The sequence below is a fragment of the Alligator sinensis genome, unplaced genomic scaffold (assembly GCF_000455745.1).
Source record: "Alligator sinensis unplaced genomic scaffold, ASM45574v1 scaffold126_1, whole genome shotgun sequence".
Taxonomy (NCBI): domain Eukaryota; kingdom Metazoa; phylum Chordata; order Crocodylia; family Alligatoridae; genus Alligator; species Alligator sinensis.
Window position 1 is genome coordinate 4,111,899 of NW_005841842.1, and position 19,224 is coordinate 4,131,122.

General features: G+C 43.1%; 1 protein-coding gene across 1 annotated transcript in view; it reads left to right on the plus strand.

Moving 5' to 3' along the window:
• Nucleotides 1–17,102, plus strand: part of CLPTM1L (CLPTM1 like) — a 48,939-nt gene extending 31,837 nt beyond the window's left edge. Inside the window, exons 11-17 of the mRNA XM_025205378.1 lie at nucleotides 1,276–1,326; nucleotides 2,589–2,671; nucleotides 6,781–6,815; nucleotides 7,343–7,398; nucleotides 7,503–7,547; nucleotides 14,234–14,349; nucleotides 15,378–17,102. Coding sequence (XP_025061163.1) covers nucleotides 1,276–1,326; nucleotides 2,589–2,671; nucleotides 6,781–6,815; nucleotides 7,343–7,398; nucleotides 7,503–7,547; nucleotides 14,234–14,349; nucleotides 15,378–15,465 — 474 coding nt within the window. The 3' untranslated portion in view covers nucleotides 15,466–17,102. The remainder of the gene's footprint in view (nucleotides 1–1,275; nucleotides 1,327–2,588; nucleotides 2,672–6,780; nucleotides 6,816–7,342; nucleotides 7,399–7,502; nucleotides 7,548–14,233; nucleotides 14,350–15,377) is intronic.
• The last annotated feature ends 2,122 nt before the right edge of the window (nucleotides 17,103–19,224 follow it).

Here is a 19,224-nt window from a genome sequence, read left to right on the forward strand (position 1 = left end):
ATAATGCTAACAGTGCTCATGAGGGGGAGCAACATAGTGACTTCACTAACGATGTTGTCTGCTTTGAAGATGATCAGTAAAACTTTTTTTTAAGTGACACTGAGGTACTCTTTTAATGAGGCATACAGAAAACCAAAAAGATAGCCCTACCTATCCTACCACCACAAAACCCTTCCTTGCTAATATCCTGTGTTAAAATGACCAGGAATATTAACTTTTTATTTGGACAGGGAGGATGTTATTTCATAGATTTCATAGACATTAGGGCTGGAAGGGACCTTGGAAGATCATCGAGTCCAGCCCCCCGCCTGAAGGGCAGGAAGTCAGTTGGGCTCATAGGATCCCAGCAAGATAAGCATCCAATTTTCTCTTGAAGGTGTTCAATGTAGGTGCTTGAACCACCTCCGATGGCAGTCTGTTCCAGACCTTGGGGGGCTTGGGCAGTAAAGAAATTCTTTCTTATGTCCAGCCTGAAATGGTCTTGCAGTAGTTTATAACCGTTCGACCTCCTCATCACTTGGGGTGCTCTGGTGAACAGATGTTCCCCCAGGTACTGGTGGGCACCCCTGATAAACTTATAGGTGGCCATCGGATCACTCCTGAGCCTGCTCTTTTCCAGGCTAAAGAGCCCCATAGCTCTCAGCCTGTCGTCATAAGGTCTGTTTTCCTGACCTCTGATCATGCGCGTGGCTCTTCTCTGGACTCTCTCAAGCTTCTCCACATCCTTTTTTGAATTGTGGGGCCCAAAACTGGATGCAGTACTCCAGCTGTGGCCTCACCAAGGCCAAGCAAAAGGGGAGAATGACGTCCCAGGATTTGCTTGAGAAGCATCTTTGGATGCAAGCCAGTGTTTTGGTGGCTTTACTAGCCCCAGCATTGCATTGAAGGCTCAAGTTCATTTTGTGGTCAAGATTATAGCAGGGGTCTGTGATATTTGTGGACTTGTACCTTAGCTGAGGTTGGGTGGACTGAAGATATTTATCCAGTAACTGACATCTTCTTGTCTAAAATGGTTATTGGGCATTGGAGGTAAATAGTTCTTAACTGAAAACAAATGTAAAAGGAGAATCCTTCACCATGAAATAGTGCTTTGTATTGCATTTGTTTTGTCCAAATAGGTGTCATCTCCCTTGTTTTAGTGCATAAGTAGACAGGACATTTTTCGTTTAACTTTGATATTATTATTTTCTTCTAGTAAGTACAGTTCTGTATTTCTCTCCAGTTTTGTCTTGTATAAACAAATTGCATCTTTTCTTTCTTTCAAAATTATTACAGTTTGGTAAATATAATGAATCTGAAAAGAAAACAGAAGAATATGATACCCAGGTAAGACAAAGTCCTTTAGTTATGTTGACTCATCATAAAAAATGTGGTTTGTCAGTTATTCTGGGATTTCCTCCCCTTCTCTCCCACCCAGCTCCAGCCATGGCAAAGGCCAGCATCAAGAGCCTCAGGAGGGGTGTGGGGGAAGGCAGCCCCCCACCCTTGCCTCATGGGCCTGGCCCCGCTCCCCACGCTACCTCAAGCGGAGTAGCTGCCAGCGGAGAGGGTGGCGTGCAAGGCAAGGGGGGCTTCCTGCCCCCAATACTTGCCTGCGCCTTTTGACAGCAGCAGCATGCAGCTGCCAGCTAAGCTTTGCCATGGCCGGAGCTGTGTGGGAGAGGGAGGGAGGAAGGGCCAGCTGGAATGGAGGTCCCTTGCCTTGTGGACCTGGTCTGACTCCCCCCAGCACCCCAGCTGACATAGCTGAGGGGGTCCTGCGAGTGGGCTTCCTCTCCGCTCCCCCTCTGGCTGTGGCAAAGCCCAGCTGACTGCTGTGCTGCTGCTGCTGTCAAGAGACTCCTACCATGGGTGGGTGAAGGGACCCCCCCCCGCTCACACCCCCACCTGAGCCTCTTGAAAGGGGCAGTACATAGCTGCTGACTTGGCTCTACCACAGCTGGAGCTGGGGTATGGGGAGAGGGGCATTTTGGCAGCCTTATGGGAGGCTGCTAGAATGCCTCTACCAGGGCCAGTGCAGGCAGGCTCAAGCCAGGTGAACTGTCAGTTGGGTTGGTTCAGGGTGCTGTAGTTCATGGTGCCATGAGTAAGAGCGTGACCCCTGAAAGTCTGTAGGCACCCTTTATAAGTAGATTTAGAATTCCTGCCTATATTACATTGCTAAATGTGTGAATCTAGTGATCTCTGAAAAGCAGGACTACAAATCATTCTTCTTGTATAAAGATGTATATCTTGGGAGCTAAACCCTCTCCCATATTCCTCATAGATTCTGAAGACTCTGAAATTCATACCCTACTTTTCCAAATGTTTTGCCAGTTGCACTGATGAGACTTTTCAGTTCCCACTTCTGAAACAAGCTGACTGTGTGCCTAGCAATCTAAACTTAAACTGTAGCATTCTTGCCCTGTTTTGGACTTGGGGCACAGACTCAAAAGTGTGAATTGACTGAGATGTAGATCTTCGGAATATAAGAAATTCAAATACTTTTGTGCGCAAAAAGAAAGCCTATTACTTAACTCCATGAAAAGTCTGTCTCTAAAATGTGAGCTGATGCATTTGCTGAAAATAACTTTTCTTTTTCCCCTTAGGCTATGAAATACTTGTCCTATTTATTGTATCCACTGTGTATTGGAGGTGCAGTTTATTCACTGATGAATGTCAAATATAAAAGGTAGGGTATTATACATTAACTTCCTAAAAGTATTTTATCTTTTTGTGTGTAAACTGATAAGGGAGAGTGGGATGCAGAATATAATTGCCCAGTTATTTTTGTTCAGTTGTATACGTCCTGATTGGATACTGCTACTTGTTTCCTAGAGTGTAAGACCAGAAAGGACCCCAGTAGAGTATCTAGTCTGATCTCCCATTTGTCACAGGCCATTGTTTCCTCAACATAGTACTCTTGTTAATCCTAAAGACTTTATTCCAGTGCAGGCTGAAATGATCTAATCTAGCTGAATGGTGCAAGAGGCAGAATATGTCATCAAAGCCTGTGGCACCTGCAACAACAGAAAACTGATAAGGTTGAAAAATACCCAGGTAACCTGAGCAGGTGAAATATGACCTGCCCTGTAGAGGAAGGTGAACACGTAGTATATCTCTCAGAAGCTGGATTAAAGAATAACTCTTAAGATAAAATTAGATATTTTTTTTCTAAAGGTTCCAGACAGTGGTGAAACCAAAGCTTTTGCTATATTCCATTGTATAATTTCCCTTATAACTAGAAGATTGCATCTTATTTAAACTTCCAGTCGCTTGAGCCTTGGTTATGCCTTTCTGAGTAAGGTTGAAAAACCTACTATTCTATCTTTCCCTTGGACATTTACCTATATGTACTCATCCAGCTGCCTTTCAGGCTTTTCATTCAGATATTGAACAGATTGATCTCCAAGAGGTTTCTTTCCTGCCTCTGGATTGTTTGTGGCCTTCCTTTGTACTCTCTCCGGTATTCCCACATTCCTCCTGAAGTGTGGACACATGAACTGGACCACTTGCATTCTGATTGTAGTCTCACCGATGGTTTGTTCAAGGGAACAACCACTTCCCTACTTTGATAACACTGTTCTCATTTAGCTAAGGATCCCATTATTTCTGTTAGCCATGATATGTTGAAGTGATTATCTGTGAAGACCCCCTAAGTCACTTTCCAAGGTAGTGTCCAGTCCTGTGGGTATGGCTTGCATTTTTGTTCCTAGATAGATAACTTCGCATCTGCCTGTATGAAAACACCATTCAGATCAATCCGTACCAGTAATTTGTTCTTGTTTACTACCTCAACAGTTTTTGTCATCTACAATCGTTGCTGACAAAGACTTCGTAGCCTGGCGCACTGATAAAAATATTCAGTAGCATCGATCAGACAAGCAACAGTTCTTGGGTGGCTCTTACAGAAATAGCCCCCCTCGTTGATGGTTTCCCTTTAACACCTGCTTTTTGAGATCTCTCTCTGAACCAGGGATGGAAATGTCATTTAAAAAAATTACGCGTTTAACCTCCTCTAATTACGTTAGTTAAACGAATAGTCCTGCAGCAACAGGGCAGGGCTGCGTAGGGAGCCAGGGACAAGGGTGAAACATGGGATTGTGGTGAGTTCCATCGCCAGCCAGGACTGAATCCTGTGGCCACAGCAGGCTCTGCGTGATGAGTGTGTGGGAGCAGGCAGGCAGAGGAGCCAGCAGCAGCACAGGCAGCAGGTTCTGGTGGGGTCCCTAGGTTGTTGTGGCCTGCTTTTGGGAGAGCAACTCCAGCAGCGGCTGCCCAAGAGGTGGCACATACCCAGACTGCAGTGTCACAGGGCTGCTGCAGCAGGGAGGTAACTAATGGTTACTTAGGGGAGTAGACCCAGGCAAAGTTGCTAGACTAATCCAGCAGGGCTTAAATAGGAGTAAGCACTGTGGTGGGGCTGCCAGTAGGTGCTGCAGGGGCAGGCTGTACAGAGCCAAGCACACCCCACAACCGCATAGCACCCACAAGGGCTCCTGCCTATCTGCCTATTGGGACAGCTATGCTGTGTCACACTGCACCTAAGCAGTGCCTCCAGCCTACAGGCATCCAGAGCCCCAGGCAACCCCTCCCTCTTGTCCCCCTGGCTCTGGGCTGCAGCAGCTGCTGCTCAGCAAGGACCTGTGGCAGCTGTCCCAGCCTGGGGATGTGGTGCAAATGGACATGCCACACAAGATCACTCCTGAGGCATCCACCTGTGAGCTGAGCACCCTCTGCTAGGAGCCTCAGCACTAGGACAAGCCCTCAGCCGAGCAGGAGGAGCATGGTGCTAGCCACGGGTCACTGCTGAGTGGCAGTTGCCGGAACCCAGAGGGGCGGGCAGGTAGGAGAAAGGTGCCAGCCAGGGTTCTGGGTGCCCATGGACTGGAGGCATCACATGGGTGTGGTGCAGCATGCCTGTCCTGGCAGGTGGGAGCCACCGTGGGTGCTATGGTGGAGAGGGGTACCTGGCTCTGTGCAGCCCACCCTTGTGACACCCAGTGTCTGTCCTGCGCTCACTCCTATTTGAGCCCTGCCAGTTCCACTGCACAACTTTGTCTGGTGCCACTCCCCCAGGTAACCACTAGTTACAGCAGCCCTGTGATGCTGCAGCTTGGATCTGCGCCACCTCCCAGGCAGCACCTGCTGGAGCTGCTCCCCCAACAGTGGGCAGGAGGTAAATGGTAAACATTAAACAGTATAAATTTAGTTACTGTTTAACCTTTTATATCTCTACTGTGAGGCAGGATTTAATGCATCTAATGTGTATCCTGTTTATTCCACATAATTCAAATTTCAATGAAATATAGCTTGCTAAGGTTGCTAAAATTGAAATTTCACCATGGATACATTTTTGCTCACTTGATATCTGATTATCACACTAGCATAGATTTTTTTTTTCTTCCAGAAACACATTTCACACTCACCTTTTTACTGCTGCTACATTGCAGACTCATGTATTGTTGTCTACTGCTGTATCATCAGTGCTGTAGATCTCCGTACTCTGTTTATGTCTTTTATAAACATGTGCTTTCCCAGGTTGAATTTCACTCATTACCTATGTTTCTAATGCCTTTACTTGTAAGATACTGTATTGTCTCCAGCTTCATTAGCAAATTTGATTTGGTATAATCTGCAACGTGATAATGATTCCTACAGTGCCACATAAACTGTCTCTCCTTTCTTTCCATGAATAAGTTTCTCATTCTTTGTGTATAGTCCATTGGATAGTTTTCAGTGCACAATAATGTTTTTAGTAAAGGTAACTGGAATACATTATTCTTACAAAATTATGAAATACTAACCAATTGCCCATCAGGAATGACGGGGTGGAGGGGGCCTGGAAGAGGAGCATGTGTGGACAGAGCCCCACGCCCCCACCCCCCATCTGGGCCCGCTCCCCTCCTCCCCACCGCTGCAGGGGGAGGGGAGGGGAGGGGAAGAGTGGGCCTGGTCTCGATGCAGGGGAGGACTGGACCAGAGGGTGGGGAGAAGCTGGCCCACCATGGTGGGGGGAGCGGTGGGGCCGGGCCAACCCAGTGGCAGCTGGGAACAGGAGGAGCAGGCTTGGAGCCAACTGGGGGGAAGAAGGGGGTGGTGGAGGAATGGGCCTGAGCCCCCAAGGGTGGGGAGGAAGCTTGCTCCTCCCCTCCCCTCTCCTCCCCCAGCCGTGTCGGGCCCTGCAGGCGGCAATGACAGAAGGGGAGTGGAGCAGGCTAAGGCCAGAGCCATGGCCTCACCCCCCCCATTACATCTTCTCCATTGCCCCTGCCTCCAGGGAGCAGGGCGAGAGTGGGGTTGGGGGTTGGCCTTGCTCCCCCGCTCTGTCCCCTGTTCCCCCACCATCATGGTGGCGCTCCACCGCACTGGCAGCTCCTGTTCGAACGCTTGTGCAAACTCTGATTGACTGTTTTTCAGCCAGTCAGAGTGTGAATAAAGCATTACAGACAGACAGACAGACGTAGGCTTTTATAATATTAGAATTATTTATTAACATGATTGATAAAGCTCCCTCCACTTAGCTAGTTACTTTTGATGCATTACATCACAGTAAAACAGTTTCTAAAAAGTGTAAAACCTTTCTAAAACTTTATTAAATTTTGAAGAGGTGAATAAGAAGCATCTACCCTCTCTTAAAAAGTAGCCCACTAGTTCAGTCAGTTTTTTTGAGTACTTGGCTTCACCTTTCATGTTAATGTGTTGTCAAGAAGATGACATAAATGGAGAGGTGTTGCTAGTTTAATGGTGTGTATTGGTTAGAAAAAAAGAGACAATAATTTTATTCTCTCTTATTTATAGCTGGTATTCCTGGTTGGTTAACAGCTTTGTCAATGGTAAGTGTCTGCCTTATTTGAAATTGAAGCCAAGCTTCTCTAACTAAAGGCCTACAATTATTCTGACATCAGCAGGAGATGTTGGTGCTAAATTTTTTTTTTTTTTAATTGGGCAGCTTATTTATCTATCTAGGACTAGGCTTAGAAGTCTAATTTTATGTTCCTATGTTTTAAGATTGGCTCAGGTTTAATTTTACAAATGTGAAAATAGTATTTGGGCTTCTGATTTCTTAGAACAGTACAGTATGGGAAAAGAGTGATTTTGTTTGTGGATCCAGAAATGATAGTAGTCCCGTAGGGGATCAATGGGCCCTAGAATAGTAAAGGTTATAAAGGAATCTAAATTATTCTGATAACACTATGAAGATAGTTATATAAGCATCTCCTGCCTTTGCATCTCCTCTTTGTTAAGGAGCCTTGTTGATACGATGTGGAGAGGGAACCTCTCAGTCTGAAAGTGTTTTAGTTTACATGAAATACTTGCTCTGAGGCATTTACCTTAAAATGCTTTAACGTTTTATCTCCAGGGGTATACGCTTTTGGATTCCTGTTTATGTTGCCCCAGCTATTTGTAAATTATAAGGTAAGTGTAAATCTTGCTTATAGTAATAGGATGTTTTTATTTTTCTGGATCTGCTTTTTTCCTACCTTTGTGCCAATTTTTTACATATGTTTCTTTTCCTCCAGATGAAATCAGTTGCACATTTACCATGGAAGGCTTTCACATATAAAGTAAGTAAAGCTATAATTTCAAAAAGATTTGTGCTGCCAAGCCAACGATAATCTTTTATTTGAGAAGCATAGCTTAACGAGGAATTTGTAGAAATTTAAATATTAGTTTAACACACACATTTGGAAATTGTCAGTACTCCACATGCTTTCCCAAGCCAATGAGTTCCCCACATTGCAAAACAACTGTGCTGTAGAATCTCATGTCTAGATCCTTGCCCACCTTTAAGATGTCTAAATCTTTGCTACCGCAACCCAAAAAGTACAGCTTGCCTCAGAATTGCAATTGATTTTACCCAGATTTGGTTTGTAGCTCTCTTCTCTCAACGGACAGCCTTGTGGGTCTTTAGGGGCTGCTTCTATTTAGAGACTAGTAGTACTTCCAGTCTGGCAATGGGCAGATGTATCACCTTGTGCAACTCTAAAGGTAGATCATGTTTTGCCAGGGAAGATGTATTGCTCTCCTGTTCTATGACTCCTGTTTCAGCAGTAGACAGAGTTATGGGCAACCTTGTGTGCTTTGGTCATGTTGGGTTCCAGCTTTCTCAGATGAGTCATCTGCCTGAACTAGCATGTTTTACTGACACCAGTGTCAAATGTCTGGTTGGTGTGTGTTTTGTTTCTCTTCCATCTGAAGAAAGGAGGGACTTGCGTAGAATTTAGTACCTCCCAGTTGGAATTGGGCCACAATAAAGGTGGAAGTAGACATCTGCGGCTGTACTAGATTGTTTCTGAGTGCACAGTAGCACAAGTCTAGATGCACAGGGATATTTCCAGGCCAAAATGGAGTTTAAAACATTTAGCCATATGATGGAGCTTCAGTGGACTCACAGTGGAAGGGGTGACATGCTCTGGATTTCTGCTCCTCACCTCTCTGATTTCAAGGCCTTCATATCTGGGTGTCTGTGCCACCTAGATGAAAAGAGATTAAAGGGATTTTAGTGATAATTTGGACATTTCAGCATATGGCGATAACTTTCATTTTACTAGTAACATAAAAAGCTTTCTCTTCCTACTCTACACACGGGTCTGAATGCCACGAATGCACAAGAAGCTTGCTTCACCTGTCTGACAGATTTTTAAGAAGCTATAACTCACGTCAGTTTACTTGAGATGAGAAAATACAGTATGGCCATTCTTTTAGGTATAGGTTTTACCCAAACATTTGCACAGAAGAGAAGTAATTGGTAATGAAGCATTCCAAGGCAGTGGATTTGTTTTTATATATCCTGTAATAATTCAATCACTTTTTTGTGACAAACAAAGATAAATCCCATAGCGGAATTTCTTTTCTAATGTAACTGAATTCTTGTACCTCTCTTGCCAGTTATAAACCTAGTATAAATGGGAACGTACAGTATGTTAGTATCAATTGGTTCTGTTTATGTTAGGATAAAACTGCTTTGCAGATCCCTTTGGTTGGAACACCTAATCTTGCATTATATATGTGCAGTATTTTGCATCTACAAGTGGCAGCTGTCCCAAGTGGTTTTAAGAGAAAAAATATAAAAAAGTTAAGTAACTAAAGGAAAAAAAAAAAAGCTCTGCATCCCAGAGCAGGTAGAGACTGGAGAGGACCATGCTCAGCAGCAGGAGAATGATGCAGAGCTCTGCAACAGGCTTAATTTTGAAAAAAATATTAAAGGAGCTGGGATAAGTTTATGGAGAATATAACTGGCTCTCCAGTTAGGGTATGAGATGAGTATAATTGTGTTAGCAGTCTTCAGGTTGTTGAGCAGTGTGGAGGGTGTTTGTTTGTTTTCTGCCCATGCTTCTGGACTTTGCTGGTTGACACATGGGGCTGGAAAGGATTTTTTTCCTCCCTGTTTTTTACAGGGTTTTGTTTTCTTTTTTTTCCCATCTTCCTCAGAAGCATTAGATGTCAGCTGCAGCCAGGGCTTTGGCTTTTGACTGGGTTATGCTGATGCTGCAGCTGAGACCAACAAAATCCGAAGGTTCCTGGTTTAGAGGGTCTTGCATCTCTGTTGAGGGTCAAGCCCATTGCCACATTTAGGATCAGGAAGGAATTTTACCTCATTGCCAGAATGGCATGGACTGTGAGGGTTGCTGCTTTCCTTTGTAGCAGGGGCCATGGTTGTCTTCTTTGGATCTCTCAAGTATATTTTATCAACCACTTCCTGTCCTTGCAGCAGCAAGAAATTGAGAATGCCCCTGTTCCTCTGCTTTACCTGTAGCAGATTAGGGCAGGGGTCAACAACTTACAGGCTGCAGATTGGATCTGGCCCAGGCACATGGGGTTTTGATAGGGTTCAGTGAAGGATGCTTCTTCTGTGCCAGGGCAGGAAGAAGCAGTGGTGGCAGTAGCTGGGTCATAGTGCCTACCTGTCACGCGAACTGGGTTGCTGACCACTGGGTTAGGATGTTCTTAGTGTTTTGGGGCTGCGTGCCTAGTAGTTGTGCAACAGGGTTTTTTGTATAACTCTATGAATATGTGAAGCAAACACTTGTATAGGTTGGTTTAGGTAGGGAGATTCCTACCATGAACAAGGTATTGGACTGAAAGGAACCATAGTCAACTTTTTGATTCTGTGCTGCCAGATGACATGGCAGCCTTAATGGCTGCTTATCACAGATCCACACCAAAAGCTGATGCTGCCACATCCTTTGAATCATGAAAATTGCACTTGAACTAGGGGAAAATTCATCTGTGAAATACGTAGAGAAGATGCCCTCTCCATGGACTGTCACCTTGATGGGGTAGAGAGGCTTGTGTGTACTGATGACCCTAAGAGCAACACCGTTGGGAGTCTTGTACTCCTGGTAGGGTCACCCATGGCGGTACAGTCAAAGGTGAGGTATCAGATGAAGAGCAGTCCAACAGCATAACATAGACATCAGTGGTGGAGCAGATGGATGAAGAAGGCGTACTTCTTAACAGCTGTGAAGGTGGATGAAAGCTGCAGTGGAAGAATGACCCCAGTCATCCTGAACCTCGTCACTGGACAGAGGTTTCTCCTCTGCCAAGATCTGTGTGGTTGCCAATGTGTAATGACCTCCTCATGTAAAACAAGCCACACACATGCTTCTCCCATTGCATCCAACATCTATCACAATAGCCAGTCACCAATACCCATAACGTCTACAGAGTCCTGTGGTGATGGACGAGTGGTGATGGGGACAGATGAAGTAATCGCTGGGAGTCCCTAGTCACAAGTCCATATTCAGGCAGCAGTCGAGTGTTGGTCACTTCACCCTTGGAATGGAACAGCAGAGTGATAAGGCAGCTGTGATTGTGACAGAGCAATCTTTTCTTAGATCCCCATTGCTCATCCTGCCTGGGGATGGGGTTAGAAAAGGTGCCCAAAACATAGGCTTTCCCACCTTATCTTACCCAACTGGATAGCCGCCTCCAGGGAAGTCACTCAAATTGCAGTTGAAACACAAAAATGTCCTTTGCGTGCCAGAATATATGAAACCTATTGGATGACCTGAGCAGTGAACCCTAAGGAACATGATTGGTCTCACTAAGTGACGATCAGTCCAGCAGTTATTGGCTCCTCTAATAACACGGGTCATATGAATGGCTCTTAGATCTCACACTCTTATGATGATGTAGTTGAGAAAGTGCCATTGTTTTGAGTGGAGGAGTTGCCATGTTGTTTTGTACCTGTAATGTCATCTGAAGATAGTAATAAAGAGGTCATGGTATGCACATTTACTGAGTAAGAGGATGCCATTGGAATTGGCCTTGCCCACTCCTTCCTTCCTAATGGTGCCCCTCCACATGCTAAAGTCCCAGCCAACACTTGCATTGAAATCTCCAAGGAGGAAGATCTTATCCTCTTTCTAGATGACAGTCAGGATTTCATCAAGGTCAGCAAAAAACTGTTCTTTGTTCTTCCCCAGCATCGAGTGTTTTGGCTATGCAGTAGTAATGATAGTAAACAAATTGTTGGTCAGTTGAAGATGGAGAATTATGAGGTGCTCGTTAATGCCAACAGGGAATTCAGTCATTTGGCTGCCAATCCAGTTCTTACTGGTGAAACCAATGCTGTGTACTTGCCTGTCATTCATGTGTTTCTCTTTCCAGAAGGACATATAGCCGCCACCTCCTCCATCAGATGGCCTTCATTTGCATGCCTGGCCTCACCGAGAGCAGCAATATTGATATTGTATTGCGAGAATTCTCGGGTCACAGTAGCTGTTCTACATTCAGGTCTGTCACTGCTCAGGTCTGAAGGTGGCGGTACGCTCCTCAAAGATTAGTCCATCAAAAACTGCTAGAAGGAGCACTACCAAAAACTGAACCAAGAATCAGTGGTGACTGAAATCATCAAATCCATCCCGCAGCATCCATTAAGGGAAGCACTTGCCAGTCTACCAGGTGTTAAGACTGTTGAAAACAACAAAGCATCTGGCCCTGATGGCATACCAGCTCAGGTCTTCAAAGTTGGTGGGGAAACTATGACCGACAAGCTCCACACCTTTTCAGCATCTGGAACACTGAGGAAATTTCTGCTGACCTAAGGAATACCAATATCGTCACCATTTTTAAAAAAGGAGATAAGTCTGTCTGTGAAAACTGTTGAGGTTTCACTGTCTTCTTCATCACTGGGAAGATCCTTGCTCAAATTCTGATGAGCCAGCTGCTCCTTCTTGCAGAAGAAATCCTTCCCAAGTCTCAATGTGGCTTCAGACCATCTAGAGGAACCATGGAAATGATTTTTGTGGTCTGGCAGATCCAGGAAAAATGCCAAGAACAACACTAGGAACTGTGTATGGCCTTTATCCATTTGACCAAAGCCTTCAACTCTGATAACTGTGAAGCTCTATGGAAGATCTTATTAAAGTTTGGCTGCCCGGGAAAATGTATCAAGACTCCTTCATGACCAGATGACTCCATCCTATGCAGTGCCTCTGCTATGGAGCCCTTTGCCATTTGAACTGGCATCAAGCAGGGCTGCATGATCGCACCAGTTCTGTTTACCATCTTTCTTGTAGATATCAAGATGTTTATCCTTGACTATCTACCACACGGCATCAGCATGGAGTACAGGATGGATGGGAACCTTTTCAATCTCTCCCACCTTCATGCCAAAACCAAAGTTACTTCAGCCTTGATTGTGGAACTTCAGTATGCCAGTGATTATCCTGTCATTGCACATATGGAGGGAGGACCTACAAATGGACTTTAACTGCTTCTCTCAAGCATACCAGTGCCTGGGACTGACCCTTAACATCAGAAAAACAAAGGTGTTTCACCAGCTTGCTCCGAGCCAGTCAACTTCCCTGAGGAAGATTCTCACTGATGGACAGGAGCTGGACAATGTTGAATGTTTTGCATGCTTTAGCAGCCATCTCTGAAAGGCCAACATCGAGGAGATCCAGGATCTGATGTGTCAGCTCTGCCTTCAGAAGACTGAATCATTGTGTGTTCGATGATCATGACATCAAGACTTGAACAAAGCTTCTACTATATAAAGCTGTGGTAATCCCAACTCTTCTCTACAGCTGTGAAGCTTGGGTGACCTACAGGGACCACCTGAAAAGTCTGGAACGTCTTTACCAGCATTACCTTCAGAAGATCCTTGGTATAAAGTGGGAGGATTGTTGCACAAATGCCAGTATGGAAGTGTTGATTATTCAACATTAGCTTTGGTGGACGGGGCACTGTGTGTGCATACCTGATGCACATTTACCAAAACAACTGCTGTACTGCCAACTCAACCTAGTACAAAGGACATACAGAGGTGCGAGAAAACGCTTCAAGGACACCCTCAAAGTGAACATTAAGAAGTGTGGCATTGACTCTGCAAATTGGGGAAAACTAGCCTAGGTTGATGATCACTCCCACTCCCACTAGGACTTGACCTGTGGGAGTGATCATCTACAACTGTGGTGGATCATTGCTGCCAATGAGACAAGATGCAACATTCTTGAACAGCCAATGTATTGTGCTAATGGCCAGTAACTTGTGTGGTCAAAGCAGTAACTGGCTTCACTTAAAATGAGTGCATTTGTAACGGGAGAAGCAGGTAGAGAGGAGATGAAGAGAAAAGACCACGGTGGGGTGGGGGGGAAAGAATAATTCATGCTGACCTCTTGTGTCCAAAGGGGAGAGAACAATGATATTGAAGAACAACTGGATGTAGGCTTCATGGCATACAGAGAGTGCCATCAACCTGAGGTGCAGCTGTTTAATCATGCTTTTTAAAGCTGTTCTGATCTAGCAGGCTAATTGTTAGGCTGGAGGGATTTCTTTTAGTAAACTACTGAAAATTATTTTACTTTGACAGTGCTATAAGGATTTTAAAATATTATGTTCATGTACTCCTAAAATATGCCTTAAATTTACAGTAAAATAGGTTGAAACGGAAAGTGAGAAAATAACTGTTTCATTGCTTAAGTTACTACATTTGTTTCCCTGATATGTTGTCCTACTGCTTTTGCGTGTATTTTGCTTGTTTTAAACATGATGTAGGCTAAAACACCTAGTACTTTGTTTTGTAGTCCATTTAATTAGAATTTTAACTTCAGGTTTGAATATTCGTAGAAATGTTGAAGTAATTTGTGTGTGGGGTTAATGTTCTATGTTTTTCAGCACCTGCTTTGTTAATTTGTGAAAATGTTTCCCTTTTGGAGATGTGAATATAGTATTGCATTGTTGGCAGTACTACCAATTGAATTGTACTGAATACCTTTACTGAAAATAATTATTTTATTTATAGGCATTCAATACCTTCATTGATGATATCTTTGCTTTTATCATCACTATGCCAACATCTCATAGACTGGCATGTTTTAGAGATGATGTTGTGTTCCTGGTCTACCTTTACCAAAGATGGTAAGCTTTTCTCCTATGCCTCTTCTTTGATACATATTTACTATTGCTAGTTAAAATATGAAGATCCATGTAAGTACATCAACCAAAAAATAAAGAAGCAAAAATAATGGTTCAGCAAAGATTTAAAAGTTTCCCTTTTACTGCATATTAATGTATAGTATACTGTGTTTTGAAATCAAGTTAAGTCTCGAACACTTACCAGTCTTTAGATCCTTTTAGAGATCACTCAGACTTTCTTTCAGGACAGCACTTATCCCCAGCCCAATGGCTGATTCTTATTTACGTAATTAGGCTTGTCTGCCTTTTAATATTTGCTTGAAAATCCCTCAAGACCAAGTAAGAAGCATGCTCTGGTAAAGCAATTCCTTCAGTAAAATCAAATCTTGCTTTCTTTAAAACAAAATTCTAGCCCTCAGGTTACAAAGATAATTTTGCAAAAATAAACCAATAGCATAATCTTCCCAAATCTGCAGATGACTCCATTGGTTTCTGCTACTCGGTTTTGCCATGCAACAGAATAAAACTAACCATTTTCCCTGCTGTGCTTCAGACAGAACCTTGTGTTAGTAGCAAGGGTGTCAAGAATTGACTGCAGCTTCATGTTTGTTGGAGGGGGTTATCAAGAAGTAGACTCTCGAGTTATTGTTTAGAGAGTAAGTTTCGAAAAGGAGATGTGGAGAGAAACTTTTCAGTAGTAGAAGAGACCTCCCATCCCCCATTCCTACTCTCAGCCTCTTTCAGCATGCAGTGAGTACTGGAGATCATCTTAATAAGAAGGTTTTGAAGGAGACCCAAGGGGACCTTCGTTCCATCTGTTAAAGGTGGGTTGAGTTTCAGATTTGGAAGTGGAAGATTGTTCTAAAGGATTTTCTACTTGAGGACCTAATAGTGTTCATAGGCTGGTGCTCAGGAGACAAAGCAGATGATGAGCAGGAAATGCTGTTTTAGCAGACTGAGCAGCAATTGATACGGTCTTTTACTAGGAATCAACCCTGCATATAATTAATTCATATTATTTTTTCCGAAAGGCTTTATCCCGTGGATAAGAGCAGAATGAATGAATATGGAGAATGTTATGATGAAAAGCCGAAAATCCTTAAAAAAAAATTAACGTAATTCTAAATGGTTCTTTCCTTGGACTGCTACTGGCTACTTGTATTATCTGGTTTGAAGGAAGAAATAAGATTGGATTGCGAAACAAGAGTATTTTAAAGTTATGACAGGACTTCATGGACAATACATCTTCTACATTGCCAAAATCTATTTTTGATGATTCTCCAACATTTCAAAGTTCCCTTTGTTGATTCCTTGAAGAAGTCTATCAGCGTGTCTGCCAGATGTCACTCAATAGCTAGACTTTTAAACTTTTCCATGAAACTTAAATATTAATTTGTCTTTGTTGTTGTGATGACTCTCTAAATGTGTTTTTTGAAACAGCTCAGTAACTGGAAGTGTGGTACCTGCACTGACAAGGGGATGCTAAGCCATGAAAACTACAGTAAGCCAGTGGTTAGGTTACAACAGAATTAAGTGTCACTGCAGAACCACATACACATCCAAGTGTGCCACACAAAACCATGTTCAGCTGACACAGGATATGGAAGGTTTGAAGCTGACTGACTTAAGCTATATGTAGGCTTTAAAATAAGCTCACTGCTTCAAATATTCTTCCTGGATGGAAGGGGCAAATAACCTAAACGAACAAAATATATGACAAATATTTGCCAGCCTTTAAGCCCATAATAGGACTTGTATCTTAATTTATTTTTAAAAGGCAGAGGCTTTTCAGTAAGACAAAGGAAAAAAAAAATCCAAAAATTCATGATCATGTGCAGCAAATGATTTATTTTTAGTACATATCTAATGTTGCCTAAACTCTTCTTGCATTTGCTAGCACAATACCCTGCAATTTCCCATCAATATAGGTTTTTATATTGGCACGTGAGCCATTGTGGTATATCTCTTGTCTAAATACATGTTTGCATGATAGACACTGTTGTGATCTATTGTGCCAATTCTTTTTCATGAGAAATGTTTTCTTGGTTCTCTCGATTTCTATAACATTAACATGGAAAAATAAAGTATAATGCATTCAAATAATGGGAAGGTACTTTGTTTGACCCAATAGATGCTCAGAAAATCACCTATGAAAATCAGTGCATAAAATCATCTTTTAAAAATGTGCCTGTTAAGTTAAACTGTTTACTAAAGTACATACTTCCAGTAGCAGCAATGTTGCTTAAAAGGCAGTTTCTCTCTAGCTGTCTATCATGTTATCAGTTTGGATATGTGTTAATCAGATTTCAATTCAGCACTTTAGAGAATGTTTAGACTGTGCTGAAAAGAATGTACATTCAAACTGCAGACAAACAGTATGCATTTAGAGCCCCCATTTATATGGTTTTATGAAGCAAATTTCCATTTAATTGGCTATGCTTGAAAAGACATATTGCTTCATTAGTGGCAAATAAAATGTCTGATTCTGACAACCAGGTTCATTCCTTGGCAATGCCTTTTGTTTTAAAGATAATTTGGCAACTTTTAATTAACTTAGATTTTTTTTTTCTCCAAAAAATGTTGCTGGGTTTTGTGTTTTTGTTTTTTAATTACTCTGTTTTTATTGGAGTCTGTCAACTTATTTTAACTTCAAGATGCCACTAATTCAAAATGTAAATGATAAATGATGATTTGTTTCATGAAATAGCTTTTTACCATATCCTAATGTTATGGTGGTCCATAGGCACTTGTTTTGGTTGTTCACGAGAACACAGGAATATGCCTACCTGACTTGTCCCACTGATGTAAGCAGACCCTTTTATACCAATGCAGCATAGTAAAGGAGCCTAACAAGAGAGATGAATTTAACTTGTGCCCAGTTCAAGGCCTCTTTATACTGGCAGCCCTATACGGGAGCTTTAATGAAAACAGAATCAGGCAATGAGACTATCAGCAACACTGTGGCATGTCCATAAATATTGGTAGGATTGGGACTATAGTTCATATAAACCATGCATTTATTTTATCCTGATGCCAGCTACTGCTCTTTGTTATTAGAGACTTGTCTCATCTGTTTCATAATAAATGATATTTTTGTGTGTTGAAAATAATTGTCCTATTAAATAATTTATTGAATGTACCCTTTTGTGACATTTTAAAATCAATTTGAGGTGACCTCTGAAAGTCTAATTTACTGTAGTCAGGTACTTTTAATATTTCAGCATTCCTTTTCTGCATGTAATTATTTGAAAATCATTCCTTAGTCTTTGTCTTGCCAGGTTTTTTTATTATCCTTTGTAACTTTCCATATGTTCCATAACTTTCCGATCGTGATAAGTGATGAATCAATCACTTCACGCGCAACGTGGCCATGCTGAGTATAAGGTTTGAGGTTTTAAGGCAACAAGGCTTTGTGAAGCTCTAATGAGTCAATAATTTGTTTTCTGCAGTCATGGTACAAATAAAGCATTTATGTCTGAGACTAACTGAGTTCTGATTTCTTATTGAAAAGGGTGAGAGAGAGAATTTGTGTTACTGATGGTCGTGATGCATAGACTAAATGAAATAAACACTTTCCAATCCAGTAATCTTTTTAATAATCTTACAGAAACCATGGAGAAACATCCAAGTGAATATTTTGAGTGTTTGTGTACTTAAAAACACTCCTGCTTAAAAATCTCAGTGTTACAGATGTGGAAGTGAGTGCCATGAATCATGCTCTCTAGACCGCTGACCATTTTTGTTGCTTTCCACTGGACTCTTTCCAATTTATCCATGTTTCAAGGTGCAGTGCAGCCAACTGGATACAGTGCTCCAATTGAGCCTGCACCAGTGCTGAAAAGAGCTGGAGTTGCTTTTCTGGATGGGCAAGGGACACTCTTGTTCATACCTAGTATGCTATTGCCTTTTTTTGCAATAAGAGCACCTTGTGGATTGATTCAGCTTGTGCACTATAATGCACCACATTTTTCTGTAGGACAGTACCCTAACTAGTAGATTTAGATGAGAAAGTCACCATTTAGAGCAGGTTACTGCTACTTTACCACTGGTTTTTATGCCCAGTTTCCCTAGGTTTTCATTAAAGATGGCAATAATGCAGTTCTACTACCACGGTGTATGTTTTTATTAAATGCTATTTATGGCTTATCATTTCACAACCTTGCCATTGTCCTTTAGCCCCAGTGTCTTGTAAATGTGTCAGTCAATGTAGGAGAGGCCAGGATTTCTTAGGGTGTTTGTTAGCTTTCCTTGGATGAACTGTGTAGTAGAGTTGGACACATTTTCGAGAACTTTTTTCCTCAGACAAAGCACACAAGACAAAATTGCTTTCAAAAGCTTGCCTAACTCTACTACACAGTTGGTTCAACACAAGATATTGCCCTAAAAAATACTTGCCCCTCATAACCTGGACCATCACGGCTTAAAACATCACGGACACGATCAGTAAAAGTAGGTCTTCACTGGGGCTGAGTCAGGAAGGCTCTTCCGCCCAGGAAAACACAGATTTGTTAGTGGGAGATGTGGACAAGTTGCAGCTGGAGGCTGGTGCAATGCGCGCAGGTAGAAGCAAGGCGGCGGATGAAGAGGAGAGGCAGCACTGCAGCGCCTCACTCCACCGGCTCTTGCTTCAGATCCAGATCTAGACCTAGCCCGCCCGGGGCCGGGTCATCCTTCGCTGGGCGCTAGGCAAGCAGACTCGCTGGCCCCGGTGCTAAGACTGGGAGGCGGTAGTCGCCACAGCCCCCACGTGCGAGTTGCCGGGCGGGAGGCTGGAGGCGGGGCTTGCACGTGTGTCCGCCCCGCCCCCTCCCGCGGCTCGCGGAGCATGTGAGGCAGGGACCGGGCTGGCCGGGGCCGGGGGCAGCATGGCGGGCCGGG